General features: G+C 44.9%; 1 protein-coding gene across 4 annotated transcripts in view; it reads right to left on the reverse strand.

Moving 5' to 3' along the window:
• PLCL1 (phospholipase C like 1 (inactive)) overlaps positions 1–13,885 on the reverse strand; it is a 194,217-nt gene that overhangs the window by 59,835 nt on the left and 120,497 nt on the right. The window contains exon 1 of one of the 4 annotated variants that reach the window (XM_035331592.1): positions 9,097–9,434. The exons of 1 other annotated variant lie outside the window; for it this stretch is intronic. In XM_035331592.1, the coding sequence (XP_035187483.1) occupies positions 9,097–9,126 (30 nt within the window). In that variant the 5' untranslated portion in view covers positions 9,127–9,434. Of the gene's footprint in view, positions 1–7,602; positions 7,642–7,939; positions 8,189–9,096; positions 9,435–13,885 lie in introns of those variants that run through there. 2 more of the 4 variants (XM_035331591.1, XM_035331593.1) reach the window with 2 other exon arrangements.

Raw genomic sequence — 13,885 nt, forward strand, 5'->3', positions numbered from 1 at the left:
AGGACCGTCCCTACAGGGGTTCACGTGCCACGAACTAGCCCCTGGCTTCGGTCTGAATTTCTAGATCCACGCGTGGTTTGGCCAAGCCCCCAGCACACCCAGTCAGGCCCTGCCGATGCTGATGGTCGTTTGTGGAGACACCTCTTCCGATTCCACAAATGAAGCCCATTCCATGGCTTAACTTTGGTTTTGCTGTACAAACTAAATGAGAGTGACAATAAAACATCACATACCGCCACGTGCACTTCCTGTGAATGGGGGTGTGAATGCGCAAATGAGAACCAGGCCATGAGTTGTAGAGAATAAGTCAGACAAAAAAGACCGATACATGAAGGAATTATAAACACAAAGGAAAAGTCATTAAATCCATGCAAAAGTGGACAAGCTAAAGAGCTTTTGATACCTGGCTCACACTAACTTTCCCTCCTCTTTAAACCTGACCTGAAAAAAGAAACTTCCCTTCTCCGTTGAGCACGTTTACCTCCTGACAAACATTACTGCGAATTGCACTATTAAAGTTAATAAAAGGAGAGTAGTTTAATCACTAGAGCTAGTTTGGTTTTTTTTGATGAGGTTCTGATGCTCAAGCTGCTAATAGTTTGAGCCTAATTTTCTGGCAGTTTTTTCCTACTCTCTCAGCAACTGCATTTATCACCTTTTCCATTCCTGAGGTATCTAATATCACTGTACCTGTCAGGTGCTGGGGACAAAATGACTTCTCTGCAGCATTAAAAAGGCTGAAAAAAGAAAATGAATATTACTAACGGGCAGCTCCAGTGCTGCTGTTCCTCCAGGATACGGCAATGCCACAGAGATGAGTTACATTACATACTGGCACATGGCAATTTGCTCTGTACAGGAAATATTCCTCCACCCTGAGTCTTGCTGTTAAAAAGGATCAGCTGGGAAAAAAAAAAAAAAAAAAAAAAGAATGGGGGTTGGAATGGGAAAAAATTACCAGCCTGGGGAGAGCGCAAGCACATCCCCTCGGAGCACTCAACGCAGGACTGCACAAAAGCACCCGCAGCTCCCGTCCTTGAGAGACACGGGCAACCTGAGCCAACCCCCAGCCATCCCCCAGGGCAGAGTCCCTGCCATGCCACCAGGTCACCAGCGATGGCTCTGCCCAGAAACGATGTGGACAACCCCACACCTTCTGGGGGTGAGTGTTTCCCCACAAAGCTGCTGGTCCTTCACAGCCCTGCTGCCAGAGCTATTTAATAAACCACAAGTAGTCTTCAGGCTTGAAATTTCACAGGGATGTTTAGACTGAGAGCTCACACAGTGACATACTTCTGGCTTTGAACAAGACTGTAAAAACCTATCTTTGGTCGTTTACACATCCTCTCTTCTAGTGCGAGACCTGCCATCTGCCTACCGCCGTTTGCCAGTTACGCTGCCGTACTGCCAGCCATGGTGCCGCCACCACACTGCTGTCACGCAGACAGACAAACCCCCCTTGTCCTTCATCCCGTGGCTGCTTGCGAGCTGTTAAGCAGGAGTGGGATCTCCGCCAGACCCAAGTCCCAGATGTCTCCCTCGGAAGCCCTGCTGGGATAAATTGAACACCTACGGGGAAGGATGACATTCAGAAATGCCTATGTTTTTTCAGAGGTGCTGCCACAATGACTTTATTCTCATGTGGGGCTCTCAGTGGACTTTCCAACTAAGTAAGCCCCCAGGGTTTGTCCATACTAACCATGCCCCAAAGGAGCAGGTGAGGGACCAAGGGCCCAATCTGAATTTCTCCCAGCTGAGCTGTGAGAACAATGCATGGAGCAGCAGCTGCTGAGGGTCAAATAGGATGCTAACAGAGCTGGCACTCAGCAAGTTCATGTCTCCTGCTCCTTCCTCACCTGCCCGGACACAAAGGTGCACCGCAGACTGTTTAAAAACCAGAGGTAATTTGAATTAAATAGTAGTCTTAACACCTTCCAGGAACAATCTCGCAAACAGAACCAAGCATTGAGATGCATTTTATTCAAATCCCTGAGCGAACACCTGGCCCTGCTGTAACACCACTGCTCTGGCCTTGCCTTAGTTATTCCGTTCCCATTGTGGGGTGCTATTTATCTCATTCCCTGCGCAACATAAAAGCCATTTCTCCAGTCAAACTCTACATTACAGATGGTTATTCTCTTCTTTATCACGAGCCCACTAATAGATGATTTCACACCAAGACAAAGCATGCAGCTGAGCCACCAGAAAGGCAGAAGAGAACCAGCCCTGCTCGGGCCCAGCACCTCTCCCAGGATTTCCCACTGCCTGCAGGGCCTAACTGGCCGTACGTTGCCACCACCGCACTGCCCGGGCTATTTCCATTCACTGGAGAGACGGAGAGGCAGCAAATTGGTGCAGCAGTGATGTACTGATGTGATGTATGCTCCCCTCCAGAAGCTCAGAGCCTCTGAATATGAAAATGTTAAAGCCATGTTTCTGATAAGCATGACAAATCACGTAAAGTCATTACAATTTTATTAGAGGAAGCATTTTCAAATGCATTGATTAAATTAGGAATAATGACTTGGACCTAAAGATATAAACCTCTAATTTCATCATCACTAATGACCTCCTGAAATAGCAGGGAGGAAGTCAGCATCTTAAAGGGTCGAGACAAAGAGCGCACAGCACACACCAGCAGCCCTCCCATCGGCCTCACGGCAATGGGCAAAACCCATCACGGAGACGGAGACCGCAGAGAGCCAAATCACAATCCATACGTTAAATTACTCCCGCTGTGTTTTTAACCACTGTTTGAAATGACTGAGCTTACAGACTCCAGCAAATACTGAAACACCTTATTTAAGCAAACAGCAGCTGATATAAAACGTTAGCTGTTATTCTCTGCCTGCTTACAATGAAGCATACTGAAAATCGAATGTATTCAAGCTGTAATTGTCTCCTCGATACAAATGGTGCACACCTTCCAGTTTAGAAGGGGCATGCACACATCTCACATACCAAACTGCTAACTCCGAAAGAAGAATCCCAAACAAGAAAGAGTGAAATGAATGTACACTGTGTTTGTCAAAATACAGAAAGTAATCTGGGGGAAAAGTAAATTGTTCTTCCCTCAGCTCAGAAATTACTACCATCACCACTGTTTTCTGAACCATCAGTTAAATACAAAAGATTGCTGATGGAACAATTCCTTTAACAAAGGTTGTGCTTTTAAATTAGTTATTAGTAGGGAAGTCCTCAGTGACAAACAGCACATCAGTGTGGAGAAACAGAATTATCTGAGCGCTTTCTCCCACCTTCCTTCCTTTCAGTGGATTGCAGATTTATGTACTTCTCCTTCTCACAAGGACTGCATCACAAGACAATGCATGATTCATTCAATTGTTCATTAAACTTCACCAGCGTAGCATCATCTGTCAGGTAAATGGGAAACACATCCAGATAATATACTACTGTGCATTAACCCTTTTCCTGCCTGCCTCACTATGACAGAGCTCAAACACAAGAAAAGGGCCTTACCTCAAACAGGGAAGATGCAGCTTAACCCATTCAAGACCCAAAACTCATGCAACCCAATGGGGCCTTCTTCAGAGTACCCTGCATGGTGAAAAACAAATTTCAGAGCTTCAGCTCTGAAGCTCCGGGACACAGAGGATTTAGGGGCTTGCTGGCTACATACACCTTCCTGCAAGCTAGAAGCTGGGAGGATGCTCTTCTGCACATCCCCGTAACCTCCAGGAGCACAAAACAGATGAACAAGTTAAATCTCACACGTATTCAAGAACAAGAGAGAATGATTCACCCTGCACATCCTATGCAAATTTGGTCCAAAAGTCCAAACAACTGATTACTTGACCACTACTATCAGATTTTTTTTTCCTTAAAATGTAATTCCAGCTTCACAGTGGAAGTTTGGTTGCTTTTTCTTCCCTTTCAGTTCAGCTAGGAATACACATTCTATTATTAGTCTGTATCTATCATTACATTTGTGGTGTGTGCAAACACTGATGGGTCGTTTTTTTTTGCTACATAAATCTCTGTTCCGTTGTAACAACTAGGAACCACATCTTATAAATATTCTGTACTGCACACATTAAATAGAGCAAAAAGAAAACACTGGCTACACACGTGTATTAAATATCTGAGAGTAAAGAGAAAATAATACATGTTAGCGCAGCTGCAGAACATTATGATAATTGAGTCTGCCCTCCGCCTCTCAAGCCACTGAGTTTCAGCCTTTTTCCATATTTGTTGGGTTCTTTATCTTTTTTCCTTGTAAATAGTCTTCATTTTCAAGCTCTTCCCATCTATTTTTTCCCTTGAACTCACCTCTGACAGACTTAATGAGGACAGAAAATTGAATGGTGAGTACATTTTGCACCTTATTTGAAAACATGTTTCTTACAAGTCTGCCTTGTAGGCAAGTCCTTCTCTTTTCTATAAAAACATTTGCAAGAAACAGCATGGAAGAGACAAACAGCAGCCCAGGACTTGGGCACAGGCTGGTGCCATTCAGTTTCCACGGGAAGATTTACTCCAGCTCTACCATGGTACAGCATGAACCGCTGTAACGCAGCTGTAGCTGCCACGGCCAGGAATCAGGACCGATCTGTTATCCCTCCGTGCATCACAGCTGGACTCCTGCTGTCTAACAGGCACTTCTAATCACAGCGAGCAGTCACGCAGCAAACGTCCTGATCGCAATCAGCAGATCACCACTGGAAAGGCCAGCACTCAAATCTCAACCTGCATGACCACCTACACTACTCCCCTGCAACTTTCACAATACACGTCATTTTGGTTGTTTAGATATGGCCACGAGTAAAACTCACCTACCAAAAAACCACCCCGCAAGTCAGCAGTGCCAGCATGTGAACATCCTCTTTATATTTGGTAAGTCATGCTGATGTTGAACAGCCACATGTTAATCACCTCCTTAAGTGCCTGAGATGTCAAAGGAATGCAGGAGAGTGATCTACGGGGAGGGAGTTTTTAAATAAGCCCGTGGCTCCTAAAAAATGAACAGCAACAAAAGCTAACCGTGAAACCTTTGGTTGATTTTGATGTACGAATTCATCACGTGGCCACTCTATGCAGACAGGGGAGGGGGAAGCAGGGCAGGAATTTCACGCACCAGATTTCAGCCTGGGGCAAACCCCTGCTGCTGCGTACTAACCTGACGGTCGCTGTCTTGGCACAAAAGCCAGCAAACCCCCAGAGGTCCTTACTGTGAGCACACACCTGCACACAGCATCGGGAAGATTCCCTGCCAAACCCCGTAATACGGCAGAACACAAAGTAAAGTTTAGCTCAGATGAGCATTCGGGACAACAAGGCTGCATCTCCGCAGCTGCCAGTTCTCCAGTGGCAGCCAAGATGGGTTTGAGCACCAGTTGGAGAGATTTGGCTTTACCCAGGTCATATGCCTCCAGTGCTGCGCGTAACTGGCTCGTGCTGAAGTGTGCCTCCTCTGGTGAAGTACGATGCTTTATCTTGTTTTGCTTTTATTAACAACAAAAAAAACATAGAACAATTAGTGTTCAAAATCAAATCTTCATCCCGTGGTGGGCCACTATTTGCCTGTGGGTTTACTTTCTTGTCTGCTAGAGCTATCCAGTTGAACATTAATTCATAGGCCTGCCCTCAGAAACGCAACACCAACCACAGAGGAACAAGACACCAGCACACAAGAAATAAACCACCTTTGGCAGAACACACTGGGGTGCAAGCTTGGGAGCATGCAGCTACAGGAGTAGTAGGAAACAAAAACAACTAGTTATCCTAAAAAAAAAAAACACTGCCATAATTAGTGGCTAGTAAATACTTGCCTGGTGGCAGCATCTAGGTGTTGCAACAGGGAGTTGGAAAACGCCGTGTTAGCACTGTATGAATAAAAAGAGGCAATAGGTGGCCTAAAGGCTTGACTGTTAATATTGCACTACTTCCCATTTCATCACTTACATTACTCACATACAATAACTGTCCAGCTAAACACAAATGACTCAGAGCAGTAACAGCAAGTAACAAAGCTTGAGACAAAGCCTACTAATAACAGTGGCTTTCTCGTCCCTGGCACTGAATGCATTGTCTGGTGAATGGGGAGAGTTTAAGGCATTTCCCATGCGAGGCACGAGTCATTTTTAAATCCAACTGGAAAAGAGTTTGTGAAACATGGAAGTGTATTTAATTGCAAAATAGACTCAAGTTGTGCATGAAACAATTAACCTTATGAGGCTCGGTTCATCTGTAATTCTCACTAAGCGCAAAAAAGGAAAGCGGGTGGGAAGCGGCTTGAAGTGCCTTTAAGCTTCCCACTGATGTACTCTAAACAAAAGGTTCGGGGAAAGAGCAACAAACCCACGAGGGCTCTGCGAAGGGGTGTGCATTGCCGGCATTCCCACGAGCCTCCCTCCACTCCCAGCGCCGTGTCTGTGGGAGCAAAGCGCCCGGCTCCACCGCGGCGGCACGGGGGGGTGCACGCAACAGGGGCCACCTTGCTCGGGGAGCAGCAGCGTTAATGCTGCCCGCCGCCACAGCGTCTGCCTGGCAGAGGGCATGGCACTTTGTGCTGAATTTAACACCTGTACCACGTCATTCAAGGTCTCCTTTTAAACCGTGTGCTACATGCAAATTTTTATATTAAGTTTTAAGAAACAGAAAGCAAAGGTTTAACAATGAAACTGTCACAGAAATGTCTGTGATCCTTAACCTATCACTGATTTTCCGTGATGTCACTTTAATCTCTGCATGCAGCAGATACGTTCTAGACTGGAACTTGGCCTCTCCAGCAAGCCATGTGCCCATGGCCGGTGCCTCTGGGGGACAAGAAGCTTTCACCCCGTATCAATGCCCCTGAGAGACCGGCGGCAAGTCCCAGCTCCCAGGCCGAGGGGTGCAGTTTGACAGTGATGGGGTGGCAATCACGGGAGGACCAAGGGAAGGCAAGGACGCGCAATTTCCCTTCATGAGCCAGGCAGTTTCCCCGGGTGGTGATGCCGGCTGCAGCAAGCGGAAGGCAGCACCCGGCCAGCATGACTGCACCTTTGGGAAACGTGGGCACTGCTCCCACCCATCTGCCATGGAGCACGCGGGGCCTTCCAGGACCAGAAGGAGAAGCAGGAGCTCGGCTCCGTTGCAGTGCAGTGCTCGGGTAACAACTGCTGCCGCACCTCCCGGGGGCTGCACCCAGCTGCCCGCTCTGAGATGCCCTGGTCTGGGTCTGCTCCCAGTGAGATTTGCCAAGGGGAAAGCAGCTGGCAAAAGCCAATAAAACCTTCAGCTGAAACTAGCACAGATCCTGCTGAGCCCCCGCCAGCTCTGATGGTGGGTCAGATAAAGAGCTCTGTACTCCAGGTAGCTCATAAAAAGAGATTAAAGCAACACAGCCAATGAGACAGTTTGCCTGCTCAAGCAGAACAATTTCTCCTCCAGATTAATTTCTGCCTTCCTCCACTCACTGGAGGAGTCTGAAAATTGTCCCTGAGTGGGAGGCACCTGGGTGCTTCGGTGTGAGGCAAGGGAGAGCTGCAGCCACAACAGAGCAGGGCACAGCTGGGGAGTCCCTGCATCCCCCTCCTGCAGTCAACCTCCCAGAGGGAAGCCACCCAACGGGACAAGCACGCTCCCTTTTGCAGCTGTTACCAGTGTTAGCAAACATAGATCCATAGGCTGCAATGAAAATGTAAGCAAGGGGCTTTAAAAACAACAACATTTAGTTGAATAATCATTTCAGTGGTGCTCAGAGAGGCTATCCAGTGTGACTGTGGAGGTCCCTCAGACTGGGAGATTTTCTCTGCTCCTTGCAAACATGGCTTTGACTGACAAGGGAGCATGAGACAAGCGTTAGCAATATGCCTTGTTAAACTTTGTCAGTAATGCAACAAGGAAGCCAGAAGAAGCAGCTGAGATGTGAGAACAGCAGGCAGAGATACTGACAAGATGATGCTGTTGCTTTCCTCTACGGACAGCCATGACCTACCCAAGCTCCAGGGATGGTCATCTGTCTTGTCAGCATTCCCACCTTCCCCCGCAAGGCACATTATCCCTTAAATTTCTCCATCAAAAGGCATAAGAACAAAAAAAAGAAAGGACAGAGCAACTGCCTATAAGCTATGCAACTGCTGATTTTATGTGGAGTCTGTATGGGCTATGTTTTTCCCTAAAATTTGCAGAGCACCGCTCAGCTGAAGGCTACGTCAATGAAAAGGCAACCTTGCTAAAGGAACCCACAGTCCAAGCCTCAAGCCTATCTACACAAGCACTTTAGCCACATGAAGAGATGGAGCCCTGCAAAGGAACACGCCCACCCCCTCACATCCACATGCCTAACATCTGTGCAGGTAACTAATTAAAGCAGGACAGAAACACCAACACCCCCTTACCCCACTACTTAGTGGATCAAGATTTTGTGGGTGTTAGTTGACTTTTCTAGGGAATTGCACTGTAATCATGAAGAAGCTTTACACAACATTCTTCAAAAGCATCCAGCTTGTTCTTCTAAGCTGAAAACCTGATAGGTTGATACTACTAATGCACTGGAAACATTTGCTGTACAGTGCCTCGAAACCCCTACTCTGTTTAGCAGAGTCTGAGGTTTCTGTTACTGCACCAGCAATCTCAAGAGAAGAGCAAGATACAGAATCCGCAGCCTCCTACCTAGAGCATTTCCCCTGTAACTACTGCCTACTAAACCCTCCGTGTGGTACCTCAATGTATTTATACCTAACTTTGCATTTACTGTAAATTCTTCAAAGATGGTAATTCTGAACTCTGTTTCCTCCAGACAAACTTTCATCTTTCAACCTGATTGTCTTCTACTGCGTGACAGTTAAGTATAACATCTGAGCCCTGAGGTCAGATGATTAACATTCATTTCAAGATTGTGCCTAACAGAAAGCAACAGCTCACAGCAGAAGCCCATGTGAACAATTAAAAAGACAGAGGAGCCTTCCTCAATTGTCAAGTGGCCATTCATGTTTTTTAAGTCTGCTAAGCATGTTGCCGTTGGTCTGCAACTTGAAGTGAAGACCATTTGCTGATGAACATCCTTTTATAGAAGTAACTTCTGTTGAACTGCACAGGTGTGACAATACATTTGGGCTCATCCGACAATAACAACAAACTGTTTTACACTACCTTTCGCCGAGCACCGTCGTCTTCTGCCATGCGCTTCACCTTCAGCTGCCCCTTCTGTGAAGAGCTATAGTATTATTACTACACTTCCTACCCTTAATATACTTCAGATCACAGAAAGCTAGCCACAGCAAGCCCTGAATAATGCATCTTCCAGCACTCAAATCCTCAAGAGCCAAAAGCAAATACTTTACCCTGAGCTGTCCCTGCCCCACGTTTATCTGGAGGTGCTGCAGTGCTCCCACAGGCCACAAAACATCCAGGGAACAGGAAGGTTGCTTTAATTAGCAGGTGACACTGAGATCACTTCACAAATGGGGAAGCCTTCCTCTCTCATTTTCTGTTTCACAGCCTGTCCCCAGGTCTCTAATTATACATATTCACACCTCCACACAGAATTTAATGGGAGTACAAACAGACTGTTCATCTGCAGGCAACAGATCATTCTCTAAAATGTGCAAAGTTAAGTAATATGTCACTAGGAAAAGGAATTCCAGGTGACTTTAGATCATTTAACTTGTCCGCACAGTCTTCACATACACCTTGAAACAGACAATTCCTTTCTATTAAAAAAGTACATACTCTTTTAAGAGTTTGCAGTTTAAAATGTATTGAGAAAATGCTGTCCCCAAGCTGGTGCAAATCTTGATAGTTCTGCTGATTTCAACAGATAAGCATATCATAAAAAACTTTTAAGCAGAAAAATAAGTTAAAAACTTTTTTTTTTTTTCCCCAAAGTCTTTTGTTTGACCGTTTTGGGGAGAATAACTCTTCTTGCACTTAACCCTCATAAGACTTTGTAGTTTCTGATTTTCAATTAAAAGAATAGGATGCTTCAACAGCAACAGCAAGCCCACTGCAGTCAAAATTCTGACAAATTATTTACTTCACTCCTAGCAAAATAAAATATACAATTTCTCTTCTAACAGCTAGTTCCTGTTAGATGACTTAACAATATTTTCAAAACTCTGTAAGAACTTATTTTTTCATCTAGAAACATCTAAGGGAATAAATATGTCAACTAGCTACGAATTCTTTTCTTGATCATCTGCTACAAAGCAAATTCCTACCAATTAGAGAAATTTGAAGTTTGCTCTTCAGATGCTCTTCTTGGCTGCTGTACCTCTGAACAGCATGGAGGGAAAAGGAGAACCATGAAGATGATCAAGCAAAACAGGAAGCGCTTTCCTCACCACAAACTGCTTTCTGACACAGGATGCTCAGGAAGAAAAAGCTACAAAGCAGAAGGATGAGCAAAATTCATTAGAAGGATTTCACTGAAAAAAAGAGAAGAACCAAGGAGCCAACATCAAACAACAGCACGCTGAGTCAAGCTTCACCACACACTGGGCAAAAGGAAGCCTCAGTGCCTCCACCTTCCCAGTGCCTCCTCCTTGTCCTGGGGAGGGCCACCACAGCCTGGTGAGAAGGGTCACCCCAGCACACAGCTCAGAGACCTAGGTCCAGGCCACCTGTACGTGGGTTAAGAGGAGGACGCAAACCAGACATCTCCTACCACCTAAACATTGAGGCACTGGGTGCAGAGGCACAAACTTTGCAAGTAATGGTTTGTTGGATTGGTTTTTTTTTGGCAATAGTAAATCCTGTAGATCCAGCTTCCCTTGGAAACCCTTCTCAGAAGAGCATGTTTACTGCAAACAGAGCAACAACTATTTACTGCTACTTTTATGTTACTGAAGTGACTGCAAGTTACAGATGGCTTATCCTGAACTTTCCAACCCAAAATATGTGTCCAGTGGCTTTAGTTTATACAAAAAGGTCAGCTGCAGTTCTGTAAATATAGCTTACCTCCAGACCCAAAGTCATGAAGGGCGCTGGAACATGCATCTCCTAATGGCAAATCCCTTAGTAATCTCACACACAGGAAATGAATCAAAAGCCCACAAATCAAATGTATTTCAGTCACTGGCCAGAACACTGGATGCTTCTTCCCAGAACCTCTGACCCTTACTCAATATCTCATGGAAAATAAAGATTGGAGGAATTTCTGTTTGGGATCACGTTTTCCTCTGCTACAGTAACTGCACCCTGCCAAACCTTTGCAGGAGCCAGAGGAGAGCAACGCGTGGTTCCCCGGGCAAAGGACAAAGGCAAAAATGCACCTCCTGACACGTTCATGCCCTGCTACTTCAAACCCCTATGGCAGACAACCATGGTAGCAAATGTGTTAGTGCTTTCTTTTTCCAAGTAGCCTAAGCTTTTGGAATTATTCTATTTCTTGGTGATATCTACATGGCAAGATGTCATCATAGTACCCTTACACTAAAATATCTGTTCATGGGATCATATTCCACTTGTTCCATGATTAAAACCAACTTGCTCCTCTAGATTCCTCAAAGACAGCAATATATGAAGTATTGAAGTATTAATGAACCCAGAACTTCAGAAATTGAAAATATTTTTTGTAGGAACATTTCAGTTAGTGTAATTTGGGCTTTCCTTTCCCTAATCCTGCAGCACGTTCTCCCTCTATGTTTATTTTTCCAGGAACTGACAACAACCTAGTATTTTCTCTGTGCCAGAAACATCTCCCTGTGTGCTATTAATGCTGCAGGTTCCTTTTGTTCACAGCAAGCGCCCTCCAAGATGCATCTGTAGAAGGGAGGGAGAAAAGCTTTTCCTTATGCTAATGGTGCTGGCATCCACTCCTAATGTCATCCGTTGCTCAGGACTACACTTTAAAGAATCATCTCTTTTATTCCCTCTCACTACTGCTGTCTCTGAGACACATTCACCTACTTAAATTCTGTTGGAGTTCAAGTTGGGAGGTGCAAAAATATTTTTAATTCCCATGAAAAGGAAGATATACCAAAGATTGCTCTCATTTTTCCGAAGCACAAGTGCACACAGCTTCCCTTGGTTAGTACATCATTAAGACTTCTTTCTAAGAGTTTCATCACCTGCAAATAGATTATTTTCAGGGAAATGTACTCTGTGCAAAACCTTGCACGGAGGTGTTGATTAGCTAAATGCCACTCATTTTGCATGGCCTTTTTTTTTTTCCAGCTTGGATCTGTAGGATCATCTGATGGATGCATAAGATTGGTTTGTGTAAAACGAGCCAAATGTTTGCTACAAAAGATGGGAAATGGTCACGAGCACAAGCTGCTTAGAGGCAGGCAAACGTCGAGCTGGGAGCGCAGAGAACGGGCACTGGGCACATGCTGCTGGTGCCTGCCAGGTTGGCGTCTGCAATCGGACAGGCTCTCAGGCACCTGCCAGCAGCACCGGGTCTGGGCTGCAACCTCCTGGGCAGCTTCGTGCAGAGGAGGAGGAAAATGGGCTGGTGTTGGGCTGCTTCGAAAACAGGAAAAAAAAAAAAAAAAAAAAAAAGAAGAAGAAAAGGCCTGTTCTCCCATGCTCGTGCACATGAACTTTTGACAGGAGATTAATCTCGACCCCATCCATTTAGAAATAGGAAGGAACAAAAACCATGTTTCAGTTAACAAGAAACACCACGGTACAGACCACAAATACTTGCCTAACTTTTCTGCTGGAGAACTTACATTTGGCATACTAAGTATTTCATAGAATATTAAAGCTTTGGGGAAAAAAAAAAAACAAAAAAAAAAAACTCATTTTTTATTTGTTTTAGACAAATCAGGAAGAAGAGTGAGACCCATCTCAGCTCCATTTTCACATTTGGAAAGCCAGAGCCACACACCTTAGTTCACCTTTCATGTTCACATTAAAACCAGTATCTGCAGCCAGAGCTGAAAAGTACTCAGAGCCTCATGTTTCCTTGCCTGAACCCCCCTTTCTAAGTGATTTACTAAAGTTGCACAAAAGGTTTGAATATGTTTTAAAAAATGCTTCAGTTAAGATTAGAATTTGACTTCAGACCCCACTCACACACCTAAGACTGCAGGACAATTCAAAATTTTGTCCATCACCTTGCCAGTACGTTGCAATGATTGCACTGGCATAGATCATTCGTTCTAGTTCATACGCCTTCTCTCAGGTAGCATGGTGATTAATGCTTGAGTAAAAAATTACTTCCAAATTTCATTTTAGGTTAAGTATCTGATTTTCAACATATGCAAAAGAAAAAAAAATGTATTCCTGTTGTAACATGAAACTGACATTTCTGAAATGCTCAAGGACCAGTTTCTAATTTCTGACGGAGGAAAGGCTGCCAACATTTCTTCACTGCTTTCAGCACTCCTAATTTTTCCGTCGTCGTTTTAAAATAGTGGGAGTCATCCCTCACAGCACAGCAGCCCCCAAGGTTCTTTGATACCCACACTGATTACTACACAGCAGAAGCCATGAAAACTGTCTCCCTCTGTCAGGTCAAAAGCAGAGCATTGATATCTTAAAATATGGCAAAATCTAGAGATTTAGAAGTGTAGAAAAACACCCAAGCCAAACCTTTGAGAGCAGCCACGAAACACTAGTTCAGATATGTTAAACATCTAAATGACTCTGAAAATTTAACTTAATCCCAGAAATCCTCTGAAAATGAATGGCTACTTTGCTTTGTGTTCGCAGCCAGCAGCAGCCACCCTCCCCTAAAACATGCATTGCTGCAGAGAGATGCTGGTCAGTACATGGGGACATGCCAGCCCAATCCCTCTTGCTCTACACTCACTTTTCTCCCAGTTTATCATACGGCCTAAGCTCACCATCTAACAAACATCTGTTTCTCCACAAAGCCACCCCCACACAATCTCACCTATTAGTGCCTTATAGAGGAGAGTATCCAGAAGAATTCTGATGTGTTTGGCTAAGAGGGCTCCAGAAGGCAAAAAGGGGGGCTGCTATGAAGCTT

The sequence above is a fragment of the Oxyura jamaicensis genome, chromosome 7 (assembly GCF_011077185.1).
Source record: "Oxyura jamaicensis isolate SHBP4307 breed ruddy duck chromosome 7, BPBGC_Ojam_1.0, whole genome shotgun sequence".
Lineage (NCBI taxonomy): Eukaryota > Metazoa > Chordata > Aves > Anseriformes > Anatidae > Oxyura > Oxyura jamaicensis.